General features: G+C 41.5%; 1 protein-coding gene across 4 annotated transcripts in view; it reads left to right on the top strand.

Annotated features, from left to right (window-relative positions):
- The window catches only part of ECHDC1 (ethylmalonyl-CoA decarboxylase 1), a 47,623-nt gene that overhangs the window by 12,495 nt on the left and 9,470 nt on the right, over nt 1-25,658 (top strand). For 3 of the 4 annotated variants that reach the window (XM_032215805.1, XM_032215806.1, XM_032215804.1), the window contains exons 2-5: nt 9,707-9,928; nt 10,409-10,551; nt 14,975-15,027; nt 18,171-18,251. In XM_032215805.1, the coding sequence (XP_032071696.1) occupies nt 9,709-9,928; nt 10,409-10,551; nt 14,975-15,027; nt 18,171-18,251 (497 nt within the window). In that variant the 5' untranslated portion in view covers nt 9,707-9,708. The remainder of the gene's footprint in view (nt 1-9,706; nt 9,929-10,408; nt 10,552-14,974; nt 15,028-18,170; nt 18,252-25,658) is intronic. The other variant, XM_032215807.1, reaches the window with a different exon arrangement.

The following is a 25,658-nucleotide window of genomic DNA, read 5'->3' as shown; positions in this document are numbered from 1 at the left end:
AGAAAGTATTTGACAGCAGGGAAGACATACTGTATCTGAGCAGCCAGTTCTACAGGTTGAAGCATTCCACCTAAGACTCAGGACCTTCTGGAAAGCAATGGGGACAGGAAGCACAACAGAGAAAATAGTCACAACAGTTTCATCTACTGTAAAAGTGGGATTTCAGCCAGCTTTGGTCCAGCCATGGTGACAAAACTACATGGGTGGGTTTGAGCCACCATGGGGGAATTTACACCTGAAGTTTAAACATTAAACAAAAACAAGTGTTCGCATATAAAATTATCAATTGTATATAGCTCTCTGTAAAAAGAATTCACACAGAGGTCAAGTCTGGAGTTATTAAAGCTGATTGCACTTCCATGCCCTCAGTATACTGAGGGTTCCTATATAGATTTTTCTTGATTGTATGGATTAAAGGGCTTTCCCTTAGTCCTTCGTCATAGAAGTGGAGATAGCAGCCAGACAGGGGTTGACCTCATCTGCTCTGATAGGACTGAGTCTGATGAAACTGATAACAAGGGCAGCCACAGTGTAAAAGCTGGTCCATTATTGGTAACCAAGAACTCAGAAACCTACCTATTCCTAGCATGTTTATTCTTAGCCTACGTAGAAGAGAGTCCTTGTTTCTCCCCTAATCAGTCCTCCCTATTAGTTTGTACCAATAGCAGAGTTGGAAAGTTTGTACCAATAGCAGAGTTGGAAGGTTTCAAAGTTTCAAAGTTTAATAACACTTGTATGCCGCCCAATCCCGTAGGACTCTGGGCGGCTCACAATACAATTAAATCAAAAGGCATAGAAAAAAAGAAAAGATAGACTTAAAAACACACCATGCATTGCATTCCAAGTGGGGCTGGACCATATTTTGGGGTCAACAGCCCCAGGCCTGCTGGAACAGCCAGGTTTTAGTGGCCTTACGGAAAGCCGAGAGAGTGGGAAAGGTCCGGATCTCTGCGGGGAGATCATTCTACAGGGCTGGAGCAGCTACCGAGAAAGACCTCCCTCGAGTAGTCGCCAACCGGCATTGCCCGATCGATGGTACCCAAAGGAGGCCCAATCTGTGGGATCTTATAGGTCGTTGGGAGGTATGTGGCAGGAGGCGGTCCCGTAGGTATCCAGGTCCTAAGCCATGTAGGGCTTTAAAGGTAACGACCAGCACCTTGAAGCGCATTCAGAGACTGATGGGAAGCCAGTGCAGCTCGCGGAGGATAGTGTAACATGGGTGTACCTAGGTACACCCGATATCACTCGCGCGGCTGCCTTCTGGACCAATTGTAGTCTCCGGACACTCTTCAGGGGCAGCCCCAAGTAAAGCGCATTACAGTAATCAAGCCTAGAGGTGACGAGAACACGAGTGACCATTTGAAGTGCCTCCCGGTCCAGGTAGGGCCGCAACTGGTGCACCAGGCGAACCTGGGCAAAAGCCCCCCTGGTCACAGCCGACAGATTGTATTCTAATGTCAGTTGAGGATCCAGGAGGACACCCAAGTTGCGGACCCTCTCTGAGGGGGCGAAGGGTTTTTCCCCCCCCCCAGGATAAGAGATGGAATATCTGGTCCGTTCTTGGGGGGCAACATCAACAGCCACTCGGTCTTGTCGGGATTGAGTGCCAGCTTGTTTACTCCCATCCAGACCCTAACAGCCTCCAGGCACTGGCACAACACTTCTACCGCTTCGCTGAGTTGGCACGGGGCGGACAGATACAACTGGGTATCGTCCGCATATAGATGATATTTGATCCTGTGCCGACGAATGATCTCACCCAGCGGCTTCATGTAGATGTTAAATAGGATGGGGGACAGGACCGAGTCCTGAGGCACCCCGTATTTTAGGGGCCTATGGTCGATGGTATCGAAGGCCGCTGAGAGGTCAAGAAGCACCAGGATAGAGGAATGTCCTCTATCCCTGGCCGGCCAGAGATCGGTCAGCGCGACCAAAGCAGTTTCCGTGGAGTAACCAGGCCTGAAACCCGACTGAAAGGGATCTAGATAATCAGCTTCATCCAAGGTCCGTCGGAGCTGACAGGCCACCACCTTCTCGACAACCTTCCCAACAAAGGGGAGGTTGGACACTGGACGATAGTTGTTAAGAATAGCTGGGTCCAGAGAAGGCTTCTTAAGGAGGGGTCTTACCACCGCGTCCTTTAGGGGCAGCGGGAAAGATCCCTCCTGAAGAGAGGTATTAACAATCCTCTGGAGCCAGCCTCGTGTGACCTCCCTGCTGGTCGAAACCACCCAGGAGGGACACAGGTCCAGTAAACAGGTGGAGGTACTTACAGCTCCCATGGCCTTGTCCACTTCCTCAGGAGTAGTGAGCTGGAACTCGCTCCAGGAAATCCGATCAAGGCCCACTCTCGGCATCTCAGCAGGTACTGTCCAAGTGGAGTCCAGGTCCGTCCGAATCTGAGCGATTTTGTCCGACAGAAACTGAACAAATTCCTCGGCTCTTCCCTGCAAGGGTTTGCCCGCATTCCTCCCTTTCAGGAGGGAGTGGGTTATCCTAAACAGGGCGGCCAGGCGTGATTCTGAGGACGCAATGAGAGCGGAGAAGTGCGAACATTTAGCCGCCCGAATTGCCATTAGATAAGTCCTAATGAAGGCTCTTAATTGTGTTCAGTCAGATTCGGATTTACTGGCCCTCCAGCGTCTCTCTAGGCATCTCTTTTGGCGCTTCATCTCCCGGAGTTCCTCGGTAAACCAAGGGGCCCTCCTGGATCCACTGCCGTGGAGAGGCCGCAAAGGCGCAATCCGATCTAGTGCCCCAGCCGCCGCCTTGTTCCAAGCAGCAACCAAGGACTCTGTCTGACTGTGGGCAAGGGAGTCAGGTAATTCCCCAAGCTCCGTCTGAAATCTCAAAGGATCCATCAGGCACCTGGGGCGGAACCATTTAATTGGTTCCCCCTCCCTGCAGTGGGGGAGTAGTTTCAGAAAATCAAGCCTCAGTAGGAAGTGATCTGACCATGACAAGGGCAAGATCTTTATGCCCTTCAATTCCAGATCACCTCTCCACTGCTCCGAGAGAAACACAAGGTCAAGAGTATGTCCCGCTGTATGAGTCGGACCCTGAATTACCTGGATCAAGCCCATGGCTGTCATGGAAGCCATGAACTCCTGCGCCCCATCAGAGCGTTCGCAGAGAGATGGCAGTTTAAAGTCCCCCAGTACTATAAGTCTGGGGAACTCAACCGCCAAACCGGCTACTGACTCCAGGAGCGAAGGCAGGGTTGTTGCAATGCAGCTGGGAGGTAGGTACGTTAACAACAAGGCCACTTGACCCCCAAAGTCCAGCTTCACCAGCAGGGACTCACACCCTACAGTCTCTGGAGCAGGGATCCTACGAGGTGCTAATGATTTTCGGATGACAACAGCCACTCCCCCACCCCTTACTGATGGAGGCAAGGAGGTTGGTGCAGCACCTGAAACCCTTCTGGGCACATTTCTGAGAGGGGGACTCCTCCCTCATGGCCCAGCCAGGTCTCAGTAATACATGCCAGGTCTGCCCCCTCGTCTAATATTAAGTCCTGGATGAGGGGAGCTTTCTGAATCACAGACTTAGCATTTAGCAGCAGCAGCCTGAGGCCTGGGCCCTGGCATCTCTTGCCATCTAGTCCTAGGGTTGAGTTTTGAGGGCCGGAACGAGGGATCCCTGTGACATAGCGAGCCCTCCTTCCCCGGTAATGGCCCACCCTGAAACTCCCGTCGTGCCTGCCTCTCCCAACTATGACTGGGATGCTCCGTCCCGTCCCCGCAGCCATAGACCCTCTCTCCCCTCCCATGGCCCCGGTTCTCCCCAGCAGGCCATTCATATCATACACTCTGGGATGAGAGGCGGAACCGGGCCCCCATCCACTTCTGCTTCTGCACTCAGTGGAGGGGGCTCCGGGCCACACTCTCGATCCCCTCATGCATACCGACCAGACATTCTCCGCACACATACCCCACTAATAATAAAATATTAAAATATACAATGATACAGAATAAAAATAGAAAATTTAAAAATTTAAGTTTAAAAACACGTGGGAACATTCTCTCAACCATCCATACCTACAAACACTCCTTCACTCAGCAACAAGATGGGCGCCATTCTGGAACCACCAAGCGGTTGAGCGCAGTTTTTAAATAGATAAAGTTCGTAGTAATATAAGAGAAGAATGTCTTTACGTTGACGCCGGACGGAGGGGAGGGGACAAACTCCCTGCCCACGTCCTCTTCGTCCTCCGCTTTCCCTTCCTGTGAAGATTGTAAATACAGTATGGCATGCAGAACTCTCGGCGGAAAGGGAGGACTAAGGACTCCATGGCCAAATCGCAGCAGCCAAAAATGGTGAGGGGGAAACCCCCGTGTCCGTGTTGTTAAATTAAGGGTTTATGGCGATGGAAAGGTGACAAGCGGATTAATCTCATGCGTCCAGTTCTTTCCAAAATGGTGGTCTTAGAGGCGAGGAGAAAGTGGGAATGATCAAGATGGAAGACAGCCAGGGGGCAGTGTCGTCTAGAGAGGCATGCCTGGGGTTAATCACGGATGACAGCAGCAATAACAGGGGGAGTCAGGAGGGCCAGCCACAGAAGCCGGAATCCCAGCAATCAATCCGCAGCAATGGTGATCAGAGTCCGAGTCAGAAAAGCCATGATGGAAAGGGTGTGTGGGGGGGTGCACTTAAGTTAGCGCTTGACTACCAACCCCCCCAAGGCGGTGGCAGGGCTCAACGGCATCTCACCAAGAAGAAAAGCAGGCCGTAGCAATCCGAGTTCAATCTAAATTCAAGCTGAGAGTGCCATCAGTTGGGAATTTGCCGTCCGCGGGGAAAAGAGGGGGGGTGCCGCTCAAAGGCCGCACGCCACCACCCAACACCGCCAAAAACAGTCTAAGCACCCAGCACAATGCCCCTCTAGGCAAACGCCAACCCCTGAGACAGAACGCCACTCCACGTTGAAAAACTGCCGTTCGTGAGGAGGAGGGGGGCACCGCCTGAGGGCCATCCAATGACGCCAAAGATTGCCAAAGCCCAGAGCCGCCTGGGGAGCGTCTCTCCAGATGACAAACAAACCTCCGAAAGCGTCTTAGATTTTACTTGAAAAAAACACCGTTCAAGAGGAGGAGGGGGGGCGCCACCTGAAGAGCCGTCCGACGGCTCGTCCAACGACGCCGAGAATCACCCAAAGCCGCCTGGGGAGCGTCTCTCTAGATGACAAATAAACCTCCGAGAGCGTCTTAGATCTTCCTCACCCTGGCTCCACTTATCCCCAGAGCTGGCAGTTGGCAGAGGCTTAACTAAGCAAAATTTTCTCTCTTCAAACCTGAGCGGCGAGCTCAAGCAGCCATCTTCCCTGCACAGGGGCATATGAAAATAGCAAGGGACCTTGGAGGTCTTCTAGTCCAATTCCCTGCCTAGGCAGGAAACCCTATACCGTTTCAGACAAATGGCTGTCCAACATCTTCTTAAGACTTCCAGTGTTGGGGCATTCACAACTTCTGGAGGCAAGCTGTTCCACTGATTAATTGTTCTAACTGTCAGGAAATTTCTTCTCAGTTCTAAGTTGCTTCTCTCCTTGATTAGTTTCCACCCATTGCTTCTTGTTCTATCTTCAGGTGCCTTGGAGAATAGTTTGACTCCCTCTTCTTTGTGGCAACCGTGAGATATTGGAACACTGCTATCATGTCTCCCCAGTCCTTCTTTTCATTAAACAAGACATACCCAGTTCCTGCAACCGTTCTTTATATGTTTTAGTCTCCAGTCCCATAATCATCTCTGTTGCTCTTCTCTGTACTCTTTCTAGAGTCTCCACATCTTTTCTACATTGTGGCGACCAATACTGAATGTAGTATTCCAAATGTGGCCTTACCAAGGCATTATAAAGTTGTATTAACATCTCATCTGATCTTGATCCCTCTGTTTATGTAGCCTAGAACTGTGTTGACTTTTTTGGCAGCTGCTGCACACTGCTGGCTCATATTTAAATGGTTGTCCACTAGGACTCCAAGATCCCTCTCACAATTACTACTATTGAGCAAGGTACCACCTATACTATACCTGTGCATTTCGTTTTTCTTGCCTAAATATAGAACCTTACTCTTTTCACCATTGAATTTCATTTTATTAGATAGTGCCCAATGTTCAAGTTTGTCAAGATCCTTCTGTATTTTAAGCCTGTCTTCTGGAGTGTAGGCTATTCCTGCCAGCTTGGTGTCATCTGCAAATTTGATTAGTTCCCCATTTATTCCCTCATCCAAATCATTGTTGAAGATGTTGAAGAGTACTGGGCCTAAAACAGAGCCTTGAGGTACTCCACTGCATACTTCCCTCCATGTAGATGCAGTTCCATTGAGGACTACATGTTGAGTGTGGTTGGTTAGCCAGTTACGAATCTGGTGGTGATGCTGTCCAACAGACATTCTTCTACTTTATCTAGTGGTAGGTTATGGTCTACCTTATTAAATGCCTTACTGAAGTCCAAGTAAACTATATCGAGGGCATTCCTCTGGTCCACTAATTTTGTCACTTTGTCAAAGAATGCAATAAGATTAGTCTGGCATGATCTGTTTTTGACAAACCCATGTTGGCTTTTGGCTATTACTTTGTTTACTTCTAGGTGTTCGCTAATTTGTTGCTTGATTATCTTTTCCAGAATCTTTCCTGGTATTGAAGTCAGGCTGATAGGTCTATAGTTTCCTGGATCTATTTTTTTCCCCTTTTTTGAAGATCGAAACCACATCAGCTCTTTTCCAGTCCTCTGGCAGTTCCCCGGTGCTTCAGGATCTCTGAAAGATATAGTTCAGTGGTTCTGAGATCTCATCTGCCAGTTCCTTCAGAACCTTGGGGTATAATCCATCTGGTCCTGATGATTTGTACTCATCTAGGGTAGACAGGTGCTCACTTACCATTTTCTTCTCTATTTTAATTTGTGTTCCTAATCTGATTTTTGTGGTGTTGTTTTTGATAGGTTGGACTGTTTTATCCCTTTGTGTAAAGACAGATGCAAAAAATGAGTTAAATAGTTCTGTTTTCTCCATGTTGCTTTTCAACTTCTTGCCACTTTCTCCCAGCAATGGACCAATTGTTTCCTTGACTTTTTTTCTTGTTTTTTAACATGTTGGAAGAAGCTTTTTTGTTATTTTTTTTTTACTTTTGTGGCAAGCCTTTCTTCATTGTGAGCCTTAGCTTTCCTTACTTCATCTTTACAGGCTCGGGCTATTTGCTGATATTCTGCCTTAGTTATGTCCCCCTCTTTCCACTTTTTATACTTAAATTTTTTTATCTTTCAATTTGTCAGAGAGTTCTTTATGCAGCCATGCTGGTTTCTTTTGGGAACTGTTATTTTTCTTCTTCATTGGTATTGTGCTAGACTGAGCTTTTGTAATCTCATTTTTCAAAATTCCCCAAGCTTCTTGAGTTGTTTTCCCCTTGAGGATTCTCATCCATGGAATTCTTCCCAAACTCTCTCTAAGTTTATTGAAATTAGCTCTCTTAAAATCCAAGACTCTAGTTTGACTTTGTTCTACTACTTATGTTTGCATAATGTTGAATTTCAATATTGCATGGTCACTTGCCCCCGGGGTTCCTGTGGCTTCAACACCTTCTATCATTTCTCTCTGTTAGTGAGAATTAAGTCTAATATGGCTGATCCCCTTGTTCCCTTATCTACTTTGGGAAACAAAGTTGTCTGCTAGGTTCGTTAGGAACCTGTTGGATCTTCCACTTGGTGCAGAGTTTGTTTCCCAATTGATGTTGAGGTAGCTAAAATCCCCCATTACTATTGTGGTGTGCTTCCTACATACCTTAGTTAGCTGACTAGCAGAAAGTTCATCTATTTTCTCTGCTTGGTTGGGTGGCCTGTAGTATAGACCTATGGCAGTGTCATTTTCCCCCAACCTTTAATATTGACCCAAATGCATTCAAGATAGTTCTCGTCATTGTTGTGCTCTATTTCTGTAGAGATGTAGTTATTATATATAGTGCAACTCCACCTCCTCTTTTATTTGGTCTATTTATTTTAAATAATTTAAATTCTTCTAGCTGTATATTCCATTTGTGGGTTTCATCCCACCAAGTTTCTGTAATGGCAACAATATCGTATCTGCCTTCATTTACTTGAATTTCTAATTTACCCTGTTTATTCCTCATACTCTCTGCATTGGTGTATAGACATTTGAGTCCATTTTGATTGACCCTGTGTTTACTGTCTACATAACCTGTGTTATACCTGATTGCCCCTATTTTCTTGCCACTTGTACGATTCATGCACATGGTATGGCACTCACTATTAAATGCTTGGTTTTGCTTGACAGCAGGAGTGATAATCGTACCTGCACAAACATCTATGTTACATGCACTGATAACCCTATGAGTTTTAGATTGCTGGGGACAGAAATGTTCTGTATCAATTAATTCTCTGTCCCCACTGTTCAGTTTAAATGTTTATCCAGAAAATCTGTGAATTTAATGCCAAGTAACTCAGTCCCTTTCTTGGATGGGTGCAAACCATCTCTTTTGTACAGTTTTTCATTGGACCAACTGCAGGCATCATGACTAATAAAACCAAAGCCTTCCTTTTTTCACCACTCCTTTAACCACACATTAAACTCTGCTACATGCTGGCCCTTCCGTTTTTGTTCCTTATATACTGGTAAAACCTCTGAAAAGATAAGTCTACAACCTACACTACTAAGTTCATACCCCAAGCTCTGGAAATCATTCTTCACAGAAAGTACATCTTTTTGGGACAGATCATTTGTGCCAAGATGTATAATAGCATCAACGTCACAGTCCTTACTTGCATTCTTGACTATCTTAAGAATACGCCTCTTGTCTCTGCTGGCAGTAGCATCTGGAAGACACCTGACCTCTTTTAAAACATCCATATCCTTTCCTAAATTTACACCACTTACGATTGAATCACCAACCAGAAGGTGACTTCTCTTTTTACATACCTTGAGCTTCTTGTGTGACTGATGTGTGATACCTGGGTCCCCATTTCACCTTTCCAAAGAAAGTTCTACATTTTGGACCACGATCCCCTGCTTATTTGAGTCATCATTATCACAACTACTTTGACCTGTCTCTTTAGTGTCCCCATTAAGGTCAGCAAGGGCGCTATATCTGTTATGCTTTGTGTTTATGGTTCACAGCTCTCACCCTGCCAGATCCCACGGTTGTTGACTGCTCTTCTCCTGCAGGATCTTTGCAGTAGAGGGGGCTGATAGCATGGCATCTCCATAGTGTAGAATGGCCGAATTGAGCATCTAATTTCTGCTTGGAGAACACAGATTAGAGATTCTAGATAGGTAATCTGTCTATGTAGACTAATAATTTGTTTACAAAGGGGACAGTATCCAAATTTGAAAAGAGTACTGCGGAAGACAGGTGCAAAACAGCTATTACATTGAACCAAGCCAGTCATTTTGAAATAAAATAAAATCACAATCTCAAGCGCACTAATCCAGAATGTATTATTGCTATTTTGGTTTATAGATATATGATCGCGCACCGTTAGGCACGGGGGCTACTACTCTTTGTCTCTCAGTAGCTCCAATCACCAGCCTCAGGGAAATTGAAATGAAATGGCAGTTTCTGTTACTTCTTTGTTCACGGTATCTAGGATCTTCTTATTAAATTGAAGGGGATGTTGGTTTTCTTCAGCAGATCAAGTTGCTTGATTTGGAGATACATTTGAGATACACAAGATTGCCACTGCCCATGTATTCTTTTTCAGACATGAATACTTTATTATGGAAGAATTTCCACAGGATTCCCAAGAGCAGATTGTTCCAGCCAAGAATGCTGTGTCTGTATAACAATACTCATGGTTTTGAAGAAGATGAAATAAAGAAAAAGCTTCAGCAGTTTATGGGTGGCTCTGTCAACCTGTCCAAAGAAGATGATGGGATTGGAGTACTTACACTGAACAATCCAAGGTTTATGAATGCATTTACAGGTAATAATAAAGTCTGACAGCAGGCAAACTTAAATGTGAAAAGTGACACCTATCAATTATGGAGGGAAAATCACTCAGTTGTATGGTGGCATTCTGACTTGAACTTGAACAGAGTACAGTTTCTCTCTCCCCCCCTCCCTCTCCCTCTGTGTCTGTCTCTCTGTCTCTCTTACACACACACTCACAAACTTTCTGGAGTTTGCAAGAGCATCTGTTTTTCATACTAAGATCTCAGCAGTGTCATTTGCTGCTGGCAGTATGTTTTTTGATGTGTGGATGTAGCCGACAGTTATAGTGCTTTGGTGGACAAGCTCTCCTATCTCCTCTGTCCCTTTGATTTAAACTTTGCCTTGCAACTTTCCTTCCCAGGAATAATAATTGCATTTATCAAAGGATAAATTGAAAATTTATATTCAATTGCTGTTATAAGCTGTACCCTAAAGATGTTATTAAACTGCTTTTTTTTTCTCTTAACGGCAGGAACAATGATGATAGAACTACAGGAGAGAATTACTGTACTAGAAGATTGGAAAGATGGGAAAGGACTTATTATCCGTGGTGCAGGAAATACTTTTTGCTCAGGATCTGATCTGAACGCAGTGAGAGCACTTTCCAGCTCTCAGGCAAGTGATGGCAGAAATTAATTTATAATACAGACCTTAAACTTTGGACACATTTTTTTCCTTTAAAGAAAGTTGGCCTTGAACCATAGTTCTGCAAAAAGTAATAATAACAGAATATAAAAATTGCCCTAATTTTGTGTTTGGTGCTAAGTTTGCAGTTGGCATACCAGAAACAAATGGCAATTTGCAAATGTTTATTCCCCTTTTTCTTCAGTGTATTTAATTTGGATAGAAAGAGGTAGATGGTTGGTAGATAGGTAGGTAGGTAGGTAGGTAGGTAGGTAGGTAGGTAGGTAGGTAGGTAGGTAGATAGATAGATAGATAGATAGATAGATAGATAGATAGATAGATAGATAGATAGATAAGATGCATGATAGACAGACAGACTTAGTTTAATATCTCATGCCATTCAGAAATATAAAACTCTGCATATCAAATGATTGATTTCCCAAGCTGTCAAAGATGATCGTTTTCCTTAAATTGCAATTCAGCTTATGGAAAAGAAAGCAAATTAGAGAAAGAGAGATCTCTCCCTCTGAAGAGAGAGATAATTTTTCCTTAAAGAGAATCTTGGAATACCTTCCGCACCATTGTGGGAACTTCCATAGACCTTACTGTATCAGCCAATCCTTGGTGTTCTGAAATGAGAGAGAAGATGACATAGACAATTTTGGTGGCTGTTTCTGAGATTCCAATAAAGGAGAATATTTGTAGCTCGGGGTTGAAACAAGGGGTCCTTGGTGCTCTCTGAGCTTATTTGTTTTCTTGCAGATGTTTCATTGCCCTATCTAGCCCTGATGATGTTACCTAGACAGGATAATGAAACATCTGCAAGAAATCAAAACAAGCTGAGAGAGCACCAAGGACCCCTCATTTTTGAGATTGCATGGAGTAGCTTTTCAAACAAGAATACTATTAATCTTCCCCCAAAGCATTCAGATTTATGTCTTGGGTTGGTGTACATTGTTTTTCTCCCACTGCTTATAGTGATAGGATAAAAGAAAGATGGAAACATCAGTCAGGATTTGGCAACAAATATAAGCTCTGGGATAGGCCAGTAGGGCTTTTAATATTTTGGAACTCCATGGGACAACATGGTTACCCTGTTAAATTAGAGTGTAATCCTGTGACTTTTAATTCAGCTCCATTGAACTGATTGGAACCTGATTTCTGAGTTATGTAAAGGTTTGTTAATTCTAAAATTAGAGCCCTAAGCATATCTTGGAGATTATTTTCCCTTTTTGCATATACTATAAATCTGGGAGAAATTGTTCTTGAACTCAGCAGGTATTTTATCAATTTTCTTTTCCAGCACCTCTTTCTTTCTGCAACTATATTCAGCCACCGTCTTGTTTACATAATTGCAGGAGCAATGAGGGACTTGGATGTAGACAGCTGAAAGATACTCTTGCTGTTGAATGCTCCACCCACTGCTGTAATGTGACAATTAACAACGGATTGCAAGCTATGTGGAAAAGTGCTGTTTTTCCTGAAAGCAGTAATGTTGGGTTGAGCAAAAAGAAATCTGTTCTGCTTATTTGTTTAGGGAGGCTTTGAGCCTTGGCCTCAGTTTGTGCTGATCCCTGCTGCTGTAGTACTGCTCAGTTTGCAAAATATGAGAGTTAATATAAATATGCTCTCTTAACTGATTAAACTGTGCAGTTAATATCATCCAAGTTTCACTGAAACACATGTACACACACACACATTCTTTCCAATGAATGTAACTGCAGGTAGTCCTTGACCTGTGACCATAATTGGGACTGGAATTTCCATCGCTAAGCAATGCAGTTGTAAAATGAGACATGTGTGACCATTTCATCTAGCAATGGCAATCCCAATAGCCCTGGTTGCCTTCGTAAGTCCAGACACACAGATGGTTAAGTGGGAAGCAGAGGGAGTGCCAAGTGAGGAGTACAGAGGGTGGGAGGTATGCAGGAGTATGGGGAAGGGCTTGGGAGGTCCGAAACAGGTCTGGCATGAGTTGCAGTGCTGCAGTGCGATGTAAGCAAGGGGAGGCCAAGGAGAGAATACATTGCAGCTCAAGGACTTTTTGGTGTTCTATGATTCTAGGCCTGTAAAAATTCCCTAAGCAGTAGCTAGCCAAAAGCAGCAGCTGCCCCTCGAAGCTTCAGCTAGCCCAATCTAGCCCAGTAGTGCAGTATAATACCCTATGACTGCCAAATGTCATGGAAGATCCAATAGCATGGAGCAAAGCAGCCTCCCTCACCCCAGGAAGCTCCAACTGCCCCAGGAAGCCCCAGCCCAGCTACCCTGGCCCAGCTGCACATACTGCCCTGCACCCCGAGACCCCTACCAGCCTGCTCTCTGCCATACCAGCTAACTGTCACCATCTTCTTCATCCTGCCACTGTGGCTAAGGTCTGCATTTTGCAATGCAGCTGCTGGCCATGTCAAGCCTCATTCCCAAGGCCGTTTATGCCATTCTTCAAATTGCTTATGGTCTTGTCCAAATCAGGTGCAGCCTCTGTGGAAGGCTTCAGAGCCTTGCAAGAAACATTCATTCATTCATTCATTTATTTCATTCATTCATTTCATTCAATTTATTAATAAATTCCTTTAAGGTTTGATGGGTAAGGAGCTTGAAAGAAAATTTGGAACTTTGTTACTATATATACTAGAACAAAGTCTTGTGAAAAGGTTGCAAATGATTTGGACAAGGCTGCACATGGCCTCTGGAAGGCCTGGCATGGCCTGCATTTGCCTCAGAAAGGACCAGACTGGACATGCTTAGCAGCATGAGCAAGAAGATGGCGAAGGTTAGCTGGGGTGGCAGGGGCCCTAAAGCACAAGGAACCCAAAGTACTTAGATAGCAGAGAGGGGAGATAGGCAGTGGCAAGAATTAAAGTGATTCTGCATTCCTAAATGAGTGGCAGGCACCCTAATTTTGATGAGGTGACCATGGGTGCTGCAGTAGTCATAACTTTGACCAATCATAAGCCCTTTTTAAAAAATAGTTGTAGAATAAATGGCTATTATTTGAGGAGTTACCTGTAGAAACATTAATTCCCTTTTTCTAATTATCCCAGCATCCATGTGAGATTTCCAAAGGGTACAGGAGTGAAGGGCATGGAAAGCATAGTTGAAGTCATATGATTTCCCACTTATCGACTGCTTTGTTTTACGACAGAGCTCCCAATTCCAACTGTGGTTGCTAAACAAGAACTACTTGTAGACTGCTTGGCCATTATGCTCAGAATAGTTTGCCCATTTCAGAGATAAGAGCAGAATATAACATATTCAATTTGGATTTAACATCAGGCCATAGTTTACATGGAAACATAGGAGAAAAAAAGCATATTGCATAGAACTCTCACCCATATCATACATGGCAGTTGACCTACTGGCCTGTTTGACTATTTTGCTAGCCAATAAAGCAATAATGTTACAGGAAATCACTGACAGGAGTGTTGTTTTCAGGAGTTAATGAGGGAGTTTATAGGTTCATTACTCTTTCTGCAGCTTGGAATTTGGCTTATTGCAAACGAGCTATATTGCAGCCTTTCCCAATTTGGTGCTTTTCTGTTCAGTTGGGCTACAGTCCTCATTCTGATTGCACAGCACTTTAGGGCACCAGGTGAAGGATGACTGCTGGATAGAGTATGTATAATATGACTGTTCTTACATTAGGATAAAGATTTCTATTCTAAGCTGCTTAGAGTTCAGGCTGGGAGTGGAGATAAACCTATTATCAAATATTACAATGAAGAGTAGAAACATATTGCATACAGAAAACAGAATGCCAGACTAGGGTAGGACTTCGCTCTAATCAAGTCTCTATTTGTGCAGGATTTCTTTTAAAGAGAGAGAGAAAGAAAAAAATAGCAATGTGAAAATGTTTTGAAATTCTTTGAAAACTGTATTTTTTTATATTTAGACTACGTAATGTATAGATTAGTATCTTGATTTCACTGCAATTTATCAAACATTAGTTTGCAAAAGTTAATAAATCCTGATCATAATATTGTAGAATTACAAAATAACAACCAAATCAGGGAAAAGCCAACACCTTCCCCCCAAAAAGGATTATTATTATTAAATAAAGTTCAAAGAAAAACAGCAGGGCCTTAGCAAATCTTCATGATATTGTGCCACTTTTTGTACATACTTCTAATTACGCAAAAATAGAGAATCTCTGATAACCAATTTTCCTCAAATTGTTTGCAATAGGAATAGGAGAAGAAAAGGGGAGTCTTCCTCCATACCTCTCTTTCCACAAGAACCCAGTCTCCTTGAAAAATTATTCTGTAAAGGATGAATAAATTGAGCAGATTGTTTGAGAAATGTATCCTTTGCATGTTCACTGGGAATCAAGATACTTGGAACACTAAATAGACCAAGCAGCTTCTTTCATTTTTATTATTAGAATATTTATTGATACATTGTTTCTCTGTTTTTCTAGGATGGGATGAACATGTGTATGTTCATGCAAAACATCTTAACCAGGCTCATGAGGTAGTTATGTTCAGTGTTTGTTCTGTGTAATTTCCCCCCTCAAAACATATGAAATTTCAGCATCATCTAATAATGTTATGGTGCACTTTGGTGAATCCAGAAATATTTGGAAACAGAATAACTATAAAAAATGTCTGAGTTTTTAGAATTTGTTGATTTGGGGTCTTTTTTGCCCTTTATAGCAATGATGAAATTCATTTTTTTTACTACCAGTTCTGTGGGCATGGCTTGGTGGGTATGGCAGGGGAAGGATATTGCAAAATCTCCATTTCCACCCCACTCTTGGAGGAAGGATATTGCAAAATGTCCATTCCCCCCCCCCCCGCCACTCTGGGGCCAGCCAGAGGTAGTATTTGCTGGTTCTCCAAACTACTCAAAATTTCCACTACTGGTTTTCCACAATCTGTCAGAACTTGCTGAATTTCAGCCCTGCTTTGTAGACATCAAATTCCAGAAACTAAGAAATGTTGGGGGATGTACATACCCAACTTCTACAAATCCATCTTCCCTGTCGTAGAAGTCAGTCATCTTGAAAATTTGGCAAGTCTTCTTTTTGCAACCTACGTAAATCCATGAATGGAACACATGCAAAGAATAAAATATGAGTTTAACCCACCATCTGTTATCTCCAGGCTCCTACATAAGTAGATTCTACTCTTCAGCATCTTTTACTATCTATTGTGGTGACAGGGATGCATATTTCTCTTGATTTATACTTTATATCATATTTTTGACTTCAGTTTTATAAAGGCTATTGGTGAAAGTTTTGATCTGGTCACCTGGAGATGTGGAAAACTTTGTGAGTCTTTGATATTTAATCCCATTCCCATTACTTAGAACATTTCTTTAACAAGCTGTAGGTTTATTATTTCCATGGACTTAATAAAAAATATTGAGTATTTTTTTTTATTTTGAGCCATTTTGCAATAACGCTGTTCTGGTTAAATGATTTTGAAAGTATTTGTGCATTTTATTTTTATCATCCCATAGGAATGTATGCCAGCCTGCTTGCAGATCATGGCCTTCTAAGGTCAAAATTCTTTTATTCTTTAGCTCTATCCAATCTTTCAGCAATGGTATTGTTACTGCTGATGCATATAAATCCCAATTTGGTAATGCTAAGCCTCCCCTCTCCTTGCTGTCTTGCATTGACTTTAGTTTAATCCTCGCTTTTCGTCTCTGCCAAATGAACCTAGTGGTTATTTTGTTTAATTCTTGAAAGAATTTTTTACCCGGATTAATAAGTGCGGCTTGCAACAGGAATAGGATTCTTGGTAAAATATTCATTTTAATTGTCACTATATCTCCCATGAGTGATAACTGAATATTTTTCCAATTTTCTAAATCTTTCTTTATTTGTATGACTAATTTATTATGATTATCGTCTTTAATTGTGGAACATTTTTCCGACACCCAGATCCCCAAGTATTTCACTTTCTTAGTTATTTGCATTCTGGTTGCTACTTCCACTTCCTCTTCTTGCTTTTTTGTCATGTTCTTGGTTATCATTTTTGTTTTGTGTTTATTGATCTTTAGTCCTGCCACTTCGCCATATACTTCTAATTTTTGAGTTAATTTCAGGCTGGATTCTAATGGGTCCTCTAGAACAAATATTAAGTCATCGGCATAGGCTTGGGCCTTATATTCTTCATTTTTGAGTCTTAAACCTTTTATTCCCTGGTCCTTCCGAATTTCATTTAATAAAATTTTCAACGTTAATATAAACAGCAAAGGAGAGAGGGGGCATTCCTGTCTGACTCCTTTTTTTATTTCAATCTTCTCTGTTAGATCTCCATTCATCAGAACTTTGGCTGTCTGAGTGTTATAAAATCCTATCATTTTTATAAAAGTGAAGAGAATTAGGAGAAAATGCTTAGTAAATTAATTTTGTGCTGTGCTGAAGGTTGGCCAAGACATACAATGATATACAAAGAACAAGATGACCCTCAATCTCCCAAGGACAAAAGCCATCTGAATTGGCAATGGAAAGTTACTTTAACACTGTCTAGGACTGAGCCAGTTTCTTTCTGAGAAGTGTGTATTCTTAATTTCATTCTATGACTAGGTTTAATAAGAACATTTACAGAAACAATCTAAAATAGAATTTTATATCTGTTGCTATGTCACATTTTTTTGTCCATTTGTGCTCCAGTGATTTAAAAATGGCAGGGGAAAATGTATTAATTTCTAGATATATTTACAATTAATTTAGGTTAGGGGAACATTACCCTAAAGGCTTCAACAATGGAAATTCTCTACTCATATTTATTTACTTGTGCCACAGTATTTACATTCTGTTCAAATTAATAGGGATTCAGAGAACATAGCTAGAAACCCCTAACCTACATTAAAACAAAACAATAACAAAGAATGGCTTTCTTATAACAGCACATTTAACAAGTTTTGGGATGACTGTGGTGAAGAGTGACTATTGGGTTACTACTGGCTTACACTTCGTTTTAGAACTCATGGGCTGGAATCCTCAGTAGACTTATTCTAGGTGTTTTGATCGGATGGCTCAAGTGCTCCCTGACACATTTCCAGCCTTTCTTGGATTAATTAGTGAATACATCAGATTATGAGCATGTTTAGAAAATGTATGCATTATTGCAGCATATATTTAGAATGTATTTGATGAAATGGACTTTGAATGGATTTTTAATCTAAATATATATAGAAACAGGTTTTCTCATAGGAAATATTATTGAAATGTGAATGCAAGATTTGTATATATTATAAATATATTATTTCTTGGGATCATTTATCCTACATCAATTAATTGGTGTCTTTGTCTCCCCACACTGAATAAAATTAATATATCTAATTGCCCTCACAGAACCATGAAGAAGGTTTTTTTTTCCTTTAACAAACACACTCAGGAATTTCGTAATTCAAAATATAATCTAATTTTGTTGGTTTGGATTGTACAGCCCCATTCAGACTTTTGATGCCAATTCTGGATTTCTAGTGGGGTGGGTTTCAACCCACAGATCTTGTGCAGTTGCTAGTCTTCTGCTTGAATTGCTTGCTTGAATTGCTTAATAATTTATTTGAGATGAGTAGGCCAATTTCTGCTTATATAATATGTATTTTCAGGTTTGTAATTTTTGAATTGTTTCTTTTTGATTTCTCCTGTTATGTAGGTTACCTTTAATCACAGCTGCATTAGTTCAAGGGAAAGCTCTAGGTGGAGGAGCAGAACTAACTACTGCATGTGATTTTAGGTAAGCTTCAAAGCATCACTCATGATTGTGGTGCCCCATTCAGATGCGGTTTCCTTCCCAAATTGTCTCAAGAGGAAATGTGGTAGCAAATCCAGTGTTTATCTTAACTCTTATTTCCTTCCTGTCCTAATCCTTTCTGCTATGATATAGCTGCTATTTTAGTATTTTTCTTTAGCTCTATTATTCTATCTATCTATCTATCTATCTATCTATCTATCTATCTATCTATCTATCTATCTATCCATCCATCCATCCATCCATCCATCCATCCATCCATCCATCCATCCATCCATCCATCCATTGCAAGGTATATTTAAATGTTTGCCATTTACCTTTTGACTGATGATTTAATTTTATATTGTAAAACATTGACCTAAGAGAACTTTTACAAGATATGTATTACTCCATTTGGCTATCATATAATTCAGAACTCATATTCCATTTAATTATAACTGTTTAAAAATATTAAGCAACGTCCCACACCATTTTTATTCGATTGTGATTCATTCATTGTGGTTATAGGCCTGAGAACAATCTTTGTTGTTTAAAAGCAATGCACCTACTACAATAACCTAATATTCTCCATTACAAAAGCTTCCCTTCATATTTCCTAAGTATACCAGCCGAAATTTGCCTTCCGTGTCATTATGATTCCTTTGTCTAGGTCACTAAAACTGTATGTTAATAGTAAAATAGAAAGTATCCTACAACTCCTTATTTTAATGCAGATGACCATGGAGATTCTCAGACATTCAGGTCATGGTTGTCCCAAAGGTGCTTTTTCCAAACAAATATAAATCCTTCCATTCTCTACCATTCAGTCCAAACTGAAAGTGCTTCTTGGGTGAGAAGCAAAACATCTTCAAGAGAAAAAGGATAGTCAGTGCAGTTGCCTTTTGAAAAAGCATATTTGGGTCATTTTACATGTGCCTTTTTGGGCTGTTACATGCCAATAACCCATATCCCAGGTGCTCTTAATGATGTTCCTCTGCATAGCCCATGCTGTGTCTCAGATACCCAAAATTCTCTCCCCTGCAGGTGGGTTCAGCTTATTCATAAATACCTGCCTGAGATATTCCAATGAGATTCTGTCCTCTGGAGGACATTGATCAAGTATACTTGACCAATCCATCGAACCCTGATTTTCTCTAATGCTCTCCAAATCAATCTACAACCTAAATAAATCTTTGGAAGTTGATGAAAATTTTCCTTTTTATATATTTAGAGTGTGGACTTTCAACCAGATAAGAATGTCAGATAATTAAAATAGTCACTTTACATTTATTTATGGAATACAATATTCAGAACGAACAGTCACACGTTAAATATAGTAAGAATTATATCTGTGTTCTTGTAAGGTTTAAAGTTCACATGGAGAATGTTTTGTGAGGAATAAAAATACCTACAGTTATCATATGTTCTGCATCAACTTAATTGCATCAATGGCTACAAGACGTTGAGATAGATTTGGGTAGCTTTTTTCTTCGGCCATTGTTCTGAATTCTCCCATTCCACTCATCTTTTCCTTGTGCCTTTAGGAAGTACAAGTGATTGGAATTTGGACTATAAGACCCGTATGTAATTCCTTGTACTTCAGTTTATGTAATTAGGTAGCTAACATAATATAAATATAGCAAAAAGCCCTAATCAGAATATGTGGCTCTGAACAAGGTCAAATATAAACAACTCAATGCAGGAATTTTCTCAGCTTTCTTTCTCTCCCCCCCCCCCCCAAATCACCCTTTAGATCTACAAATTTGGTTATCTGTGTATAATACAGTCATGAAACACTGGATAAGTTATAGGATTGTCTGCGATCTTGGTTTCTGACAATTTAATTCTCCAAGCTAAAGATTTGGCTTTATAGGAATTTCAATCTTTTTAAAATTCATTTCAGCGCAATAAAGTGGAGAAAAGCTGAATCATTTAGCTCATCCTTTCCTCCTCCTCCTCCTCCTCCTCCTCCTCCTCCTCCTCCTCTTCCTTTTCCTCCTCCTCCTCCTCCCTAGCATATTCCCCAAAGTGTAGGGTCCACTTTTTGGATCATTGAACACCACTTTGCATCGTCAGCTGTGTCTGCAGGGCACAGACCTGCAACTTACATATGGCGTCTTGCCATCTGTTTTGGATACCCGTGAGGTCACCGGCCATTCACTTCTAATTGGTAGGCAGTCTTGGCAACAGTGGAAGGTGCTGCTCTCAGGACATGTCCATACCAGCGGAGCCAGCGTTCTCTCATCTTCTCTATAATTGGTGCTGCACCAAAATGTTGTCGAATGGTGTTATTTGTGATGTGGTCAAGAAGTGAGATGCCCGATATCCAACGAAACATTTGCATTTCCATGATATGGAGATATATTTTGGTACCTGTTGTTGATGCCCACCATTCAGGGCCATAAAGTGCAACAGGTGGATGGTTGTCTTGTAAATCCTAGATTTAAGACGAGTTGGCATTCGTCTGTCACATATAAGAAGATGACTGAGTTGGACAAAATGCCTGTTTTTTTCAGTATAGTCTTCCACATTAGCCTTCCAGATGTGTTAGGAAGACTTAGCCCAGATAGGAAATCAATAACATCCTCTTTCTTATGGTCCCCAGCAACTGGCATTCAGAGACCAAGGGTCTATGATATTGGAAATAATATATACCCATTATGATTTATAACCATTAAGCAACAGAAATGTACACTGTAATCTCGTGCCAGTGTTAACACAATATAATTCTTTCATACAGCTGTAGAGCTTTAGAATCAAATAAGGCCTTCAGTTTAGTCCTTTATTCAGTAGAGGAAATCAGAAGTTAGAGCACTCTAGATGATGATTGTATAATGTGTATTATTTAGGAAAAAACAAAACAAAACACTATTCCTCTAGGTAATTCCTTCCATTGCCAAATTATCTATATTTGTGTGTGTTTTAATACCGTCTCCTTTGAGTCAAGCTTGATTACTTGGTAACTTTATGAACACATCCATATACTTCGTGTGGGATAGTAATATAAAAGTTCATGCAAGCTAGATGTTTCACCACCACCACCCAAAGCCTACATTATGACCCATGTTTGAAGGTTTGGGTGCTGTAGTAAGATATACCAGCTTGGGTCTTAGTTGCTGGAAGTACAATTTAAATAGGATAGGCTGTGGGCTGGACTCATCACAGTTCATGCTTCTTCTCTTTCTATAGTGCAGAAAATTGCACCTCTCTATTTAAAATGATACCATCGATGTGTACTGAACTAGGGTAGAGATTTGTGTAAGCTTTTGACACATTCTACTAATTCCCATTCCCAAAGTCTAAATTTACATATACTTAATCCTCTAAAATTGTGTGCCCTTCTTGCTGTCTTTCTCCTGGTCTCTTTTTTAAATTTTGTCTTAATCTTCTCACAACTGGAAAAAGACTAGGATGATTTTATGTGCATTTATACATGGTGTGTGTGTGTATGTGTGTGTACTGTCTATGGCAAATGTACTTGGCAAGAATGGTAGGAAAGGAAGATTTGAGTAAAGGTGTATTCATATGTAGGCATAGTTCTGTGTATCCATGCCAACCATAGAAGTGATGCTCAGCATACCAGTGGTTTCTTGTCCTCTTCTGACCCAACTGTTTGTTTATAGGAGGCCGGGAAAAGGGCACAGGAGACTGGTTTTCACTGATTTAATAGAGATACCATTTGTCTTACAACAGTCTGTAAGTACAAAGCATAGTTCTATGATATACACTGCCCAGAGTCACTTTTTGAAACTGGCAACTCCAGGTGAAACTCGAAAAATTAGAATATATTGCAAAAGGTCATTTATTTCAGTAATGCAACTTAAAAGGTGAAACCAATATATGAGATAAGACTCATTACATGCAAAGCAAGATAGTTCAAGCCGTGATGTGTCATAATTGTTATGATTATGGCATACAACTCATGAAAACCCCAAATCCACCATCTCAGAAAATTAGAATATTACATGCAATCAATAAAACAAGGATTGTACATAGAACAATGTTGTGGCCCAGCAGGATCTGGTTGAGCTGCTGATGGACTTGGATAGCGAGGAACCATATGATTCTGCCAGGGAAGATGTGGAGGGCTCTGGGCAGGGTTCAGTCTCAGAACAGGGACCAGAGAGGCTGGTTGGCCATCAGGAGGCGCCTGAGGCATGGAGCAGTGGGGAGGATCAAAGGCAGTTTGTCCCTGACACAAAATTAAGAAGGGCGGAGGAACGGAAGAAGCAGCTCCAGAGGCAGACTCAGAGACGATAATTAAGCCCAGGTGGTTGTGGCTTGGCTCCTCTCAAGAGAGTATTAAGGGGAGAGGTTGGGGGGGAGACATTTGCAGGACACAAAAGTTTGAAACAGTATTGGAAAACTCTGTCTGTCTTGTATCCGTGCCTGTTGGATTTTGGTTGCTGCCAACTATTCTTGTATGTGAGTCTTGTCTGGGCCTTCAGTCAAAGGAGTCGATAACTCCATGATTAAAGAGTAGCAAACAGCCAAGCCTATGTCTGGGTGATTCGCAGGCCGGAGCAGGAGGGTCAGAAGAGAACAATATCAGACCTCTGAAAAGTAAGTAAGTAAGTAAGTAAGTAAGTAAGTAAGTAAGTAAGTAAGATCTTTATTACGGTCAAAGACCAGCAGTATACATTTGTCTTTACACTATATTAAAAATACTAACATTAAAATATAATTAAAAGTATTTACATTAAAAGTGGATAATAACATTATGGTCCAAAGATTGTTAAAGGTATGTCCAGATAATTGGTACAAGATGGTACTATACTGTACCAATTTTTTTCTTATGGACATTGCAGCAGCACAGAACTTTGCCACTGCATATGTGGTAGCCGGGTTAGTGTCCTGGAGGAGAAAGCCTAGATAAACATTGTCTGCCCTCCCTGGCAATCTCTCTAATAAGGGGAGAATATATGCAGACCTACAAGCTCTGTATAGCTCGCAGTGTAATAATACATGTGAATTATCTTCCACTTCTCCTTTACCACAAATACAAACGCGTTCGGCTATAGGTGTTCTTTTATACCTGCCCTGGAGGAGTGCTGAGGGAAGAATGTTAAATCTGGCTCTGAAGAAAGCTATTCTTTGTTTTGGAGAGATCAGGTCATTCAGATATCTTGCCGATTCCCACACACCCTGTTTTATTCTGTCCCTACTGTGGAGAGGCAACCTATTTAATTCTTCTTGGAACTCCATGTCCCTCATTCTATTGATTACTACTTGCTTTGCTTGCTCAAAGCCTAGGGACATTAAGAATAATGATGAAAGCCCATAAGAGCCTAGCTTGTGATCAATTGCTTGTTTCCAGGGGGAAGGGAAATTGTCAGTCAACACTAGTGGGGACAGTCCCTCTGGAAAGAAATGCATTTTAAGCCAATAAATGATCATCATCTTCCAGGCTCTTACTTGAATTTGAGGCATGCCTGTCTCAATTCTTAACTGGGCATTTGGAGTTCCATTGGGAGCAGCTAAGATGGCTCGCAGGAATTTTATTTGAATGGTTTCTAACAAGTCTCTCTTTGCAAGGATTCCTGTTTGTGCCCCGTAAAGAATTTGCGCCAATGTTTTGGCCTCAAAAAGTTTTAAGGCAGCAGGTACTAACTGACCTCCACCTGTATAAAAGAAATGTTTGATTGCATTTGAGGACCTAATGGCTACTTGCAATGTGTGATCCAGGTGTGCCTTCCATGTCCCTAGCGAGTGGAAAACCACACCAAGGTATCTAAATGTTTTAACCTGTTCCAAACTATATCCTTCTATTTGCCAGGAATATTGGCGTGGTCTTTTAGCGAAAACTAAAATTTTTGATTTATCGAAGTTAAGGACCAGCTTGTTTTGCCTGCAATAGCCGAGTGTTGCCCTAATTGCTCTCTTCAGATCTATATGGGTTTGTGAAATGATAGCGGCGTCATCAGCATATAAGAGAATTGGCACTTTACGTTGTGCTAGGTTAGGAGGATGGAAATCCGGGTTCTGTAAAAGGTCAATCAGGGGATTAATATAGAAGTTGAAGAGGGAGGGGGACAGGATGCAACCCTGCCGTACCCCTTTTTGTACTCTTACTGAGCTGGTTAAACTCCCTTGGGGATTGCACCTCACTTTCAGGGTGGAATTGGCATACAATTTTTGTATGAGGAAGAGGAGGCGTTTATCGATAGTGGTGCATTTTAACTTCTCCCAGAGGATGATCCTGGATATTGAATCGAAGGCCTGTTTAAAATCCAAGAAGGCAACAAAAAGAGAGGATTTTTTTTTATGTGTGTATTTTTGTACTAAATGGTGGAGTACCAAGATATGATCCACCGTCGATCTTCCTTCTCTAAAATCAGCTTGTTCGTCTTTGATTATCCCCCCTGAAATTAGCCAATCTTGAAGTTTATAATTTAGGTGTTTGGCATACAGTTTACTAATAACGCTTAGAAGACTAATGGGTCTGTAGTTGCCTGGGTCATTTCTATTCCCTTTTTTATAAATTGGTATGATAATTGCTACTCCCCAATCTCTAGGCATATGGCCTATATTGTCTATAAATGTAAACAGTGATGCTAAAAGTGGAGCCCACCAACTGGCGTTCTTTTTAATTATTTCTGGCAGGACATTATCAGCTCCGGGTGCCTTATTAGCCTTTAGGGCTCCGATCAACCGGGATATCTCTTCTGGTGTAACAGGGGGCCAGTGAGGAGTGTGGTCCAAACTAGCTTGGCTCTCCTTGGTTACATAGTCAGGATCTGTATAAAGCTTCCTAAAGTACTCTTCCCAGGCGTGAATTGGAACCTGATTTGTCGGGGGTAGGGGAGGTTTTCCCAATCCCCTGGTGATGTACCAAAAAAGGGATATATTTTTTGTCCTGACTGCCGTAATTAGTCTATGCCAAGACTCCTTCAGGGCCGCACTTTTCTTTTCTTTTAGAAGGTTCTTATATTGTGTTTTCAACTGCTTTAAGTAGTAAGTGTGCTCCTCGGAGGAGGCACCTTTACTTTTCTTGTATTCTTCATTATATATCTTTTTTAGTTGAACGCAATCTCTATCAAACCATTTTTTGCTTTTTGAAACTAGCATTTTGGGGTGAGCTGGTGATCTGTTACTGAGAACCGAATTCAAGTTTACAATTAAGGATTCAAACCCCTCTAGGTAAGATACCCCACAGTTATTTCTTAATAGAGATGTACGTAACTCTATGGTTTCAGGGGCTAACATCCATTTGGAAACTTCCTTAGCGTTTTTCTCATTCCATTTAATTCTTACCTGGGTATTTTGAGTTTCTAACCTGGGTAGGTAGGCTGTGCCTGCCCTTAGAGAATTCTGGTGCAATGTGAGAGTAAGGAGTATTGTATTATGATCACTTTCCAATCGCGAGTCTACCTCTATCTTCTGTAAGAACTTCAGGAGGTCATAAGATATTAT

The sequence above is a fragment of the Thamnophis elegans genome, chromosome 4, assembly GCF_009769535.1.
Source record: "Thamnophis elegans isolate rThaEle1 chromosome 4, rThaEle1.pri, whole genome shotgun sequence".
NCBI classification, from domain to species: domain Eukaryota; kingdom Metazoa; phylum Chordata; class Lepidosauria; order Squamata; family Colubridae; genus Thamnophis; species Thamnophis elegans.
The sequence above is the reverse complement of the archived record's forward strand: the minus strand, read 5'-3'. Positions and strand labels throughout refer to the sequence as shown.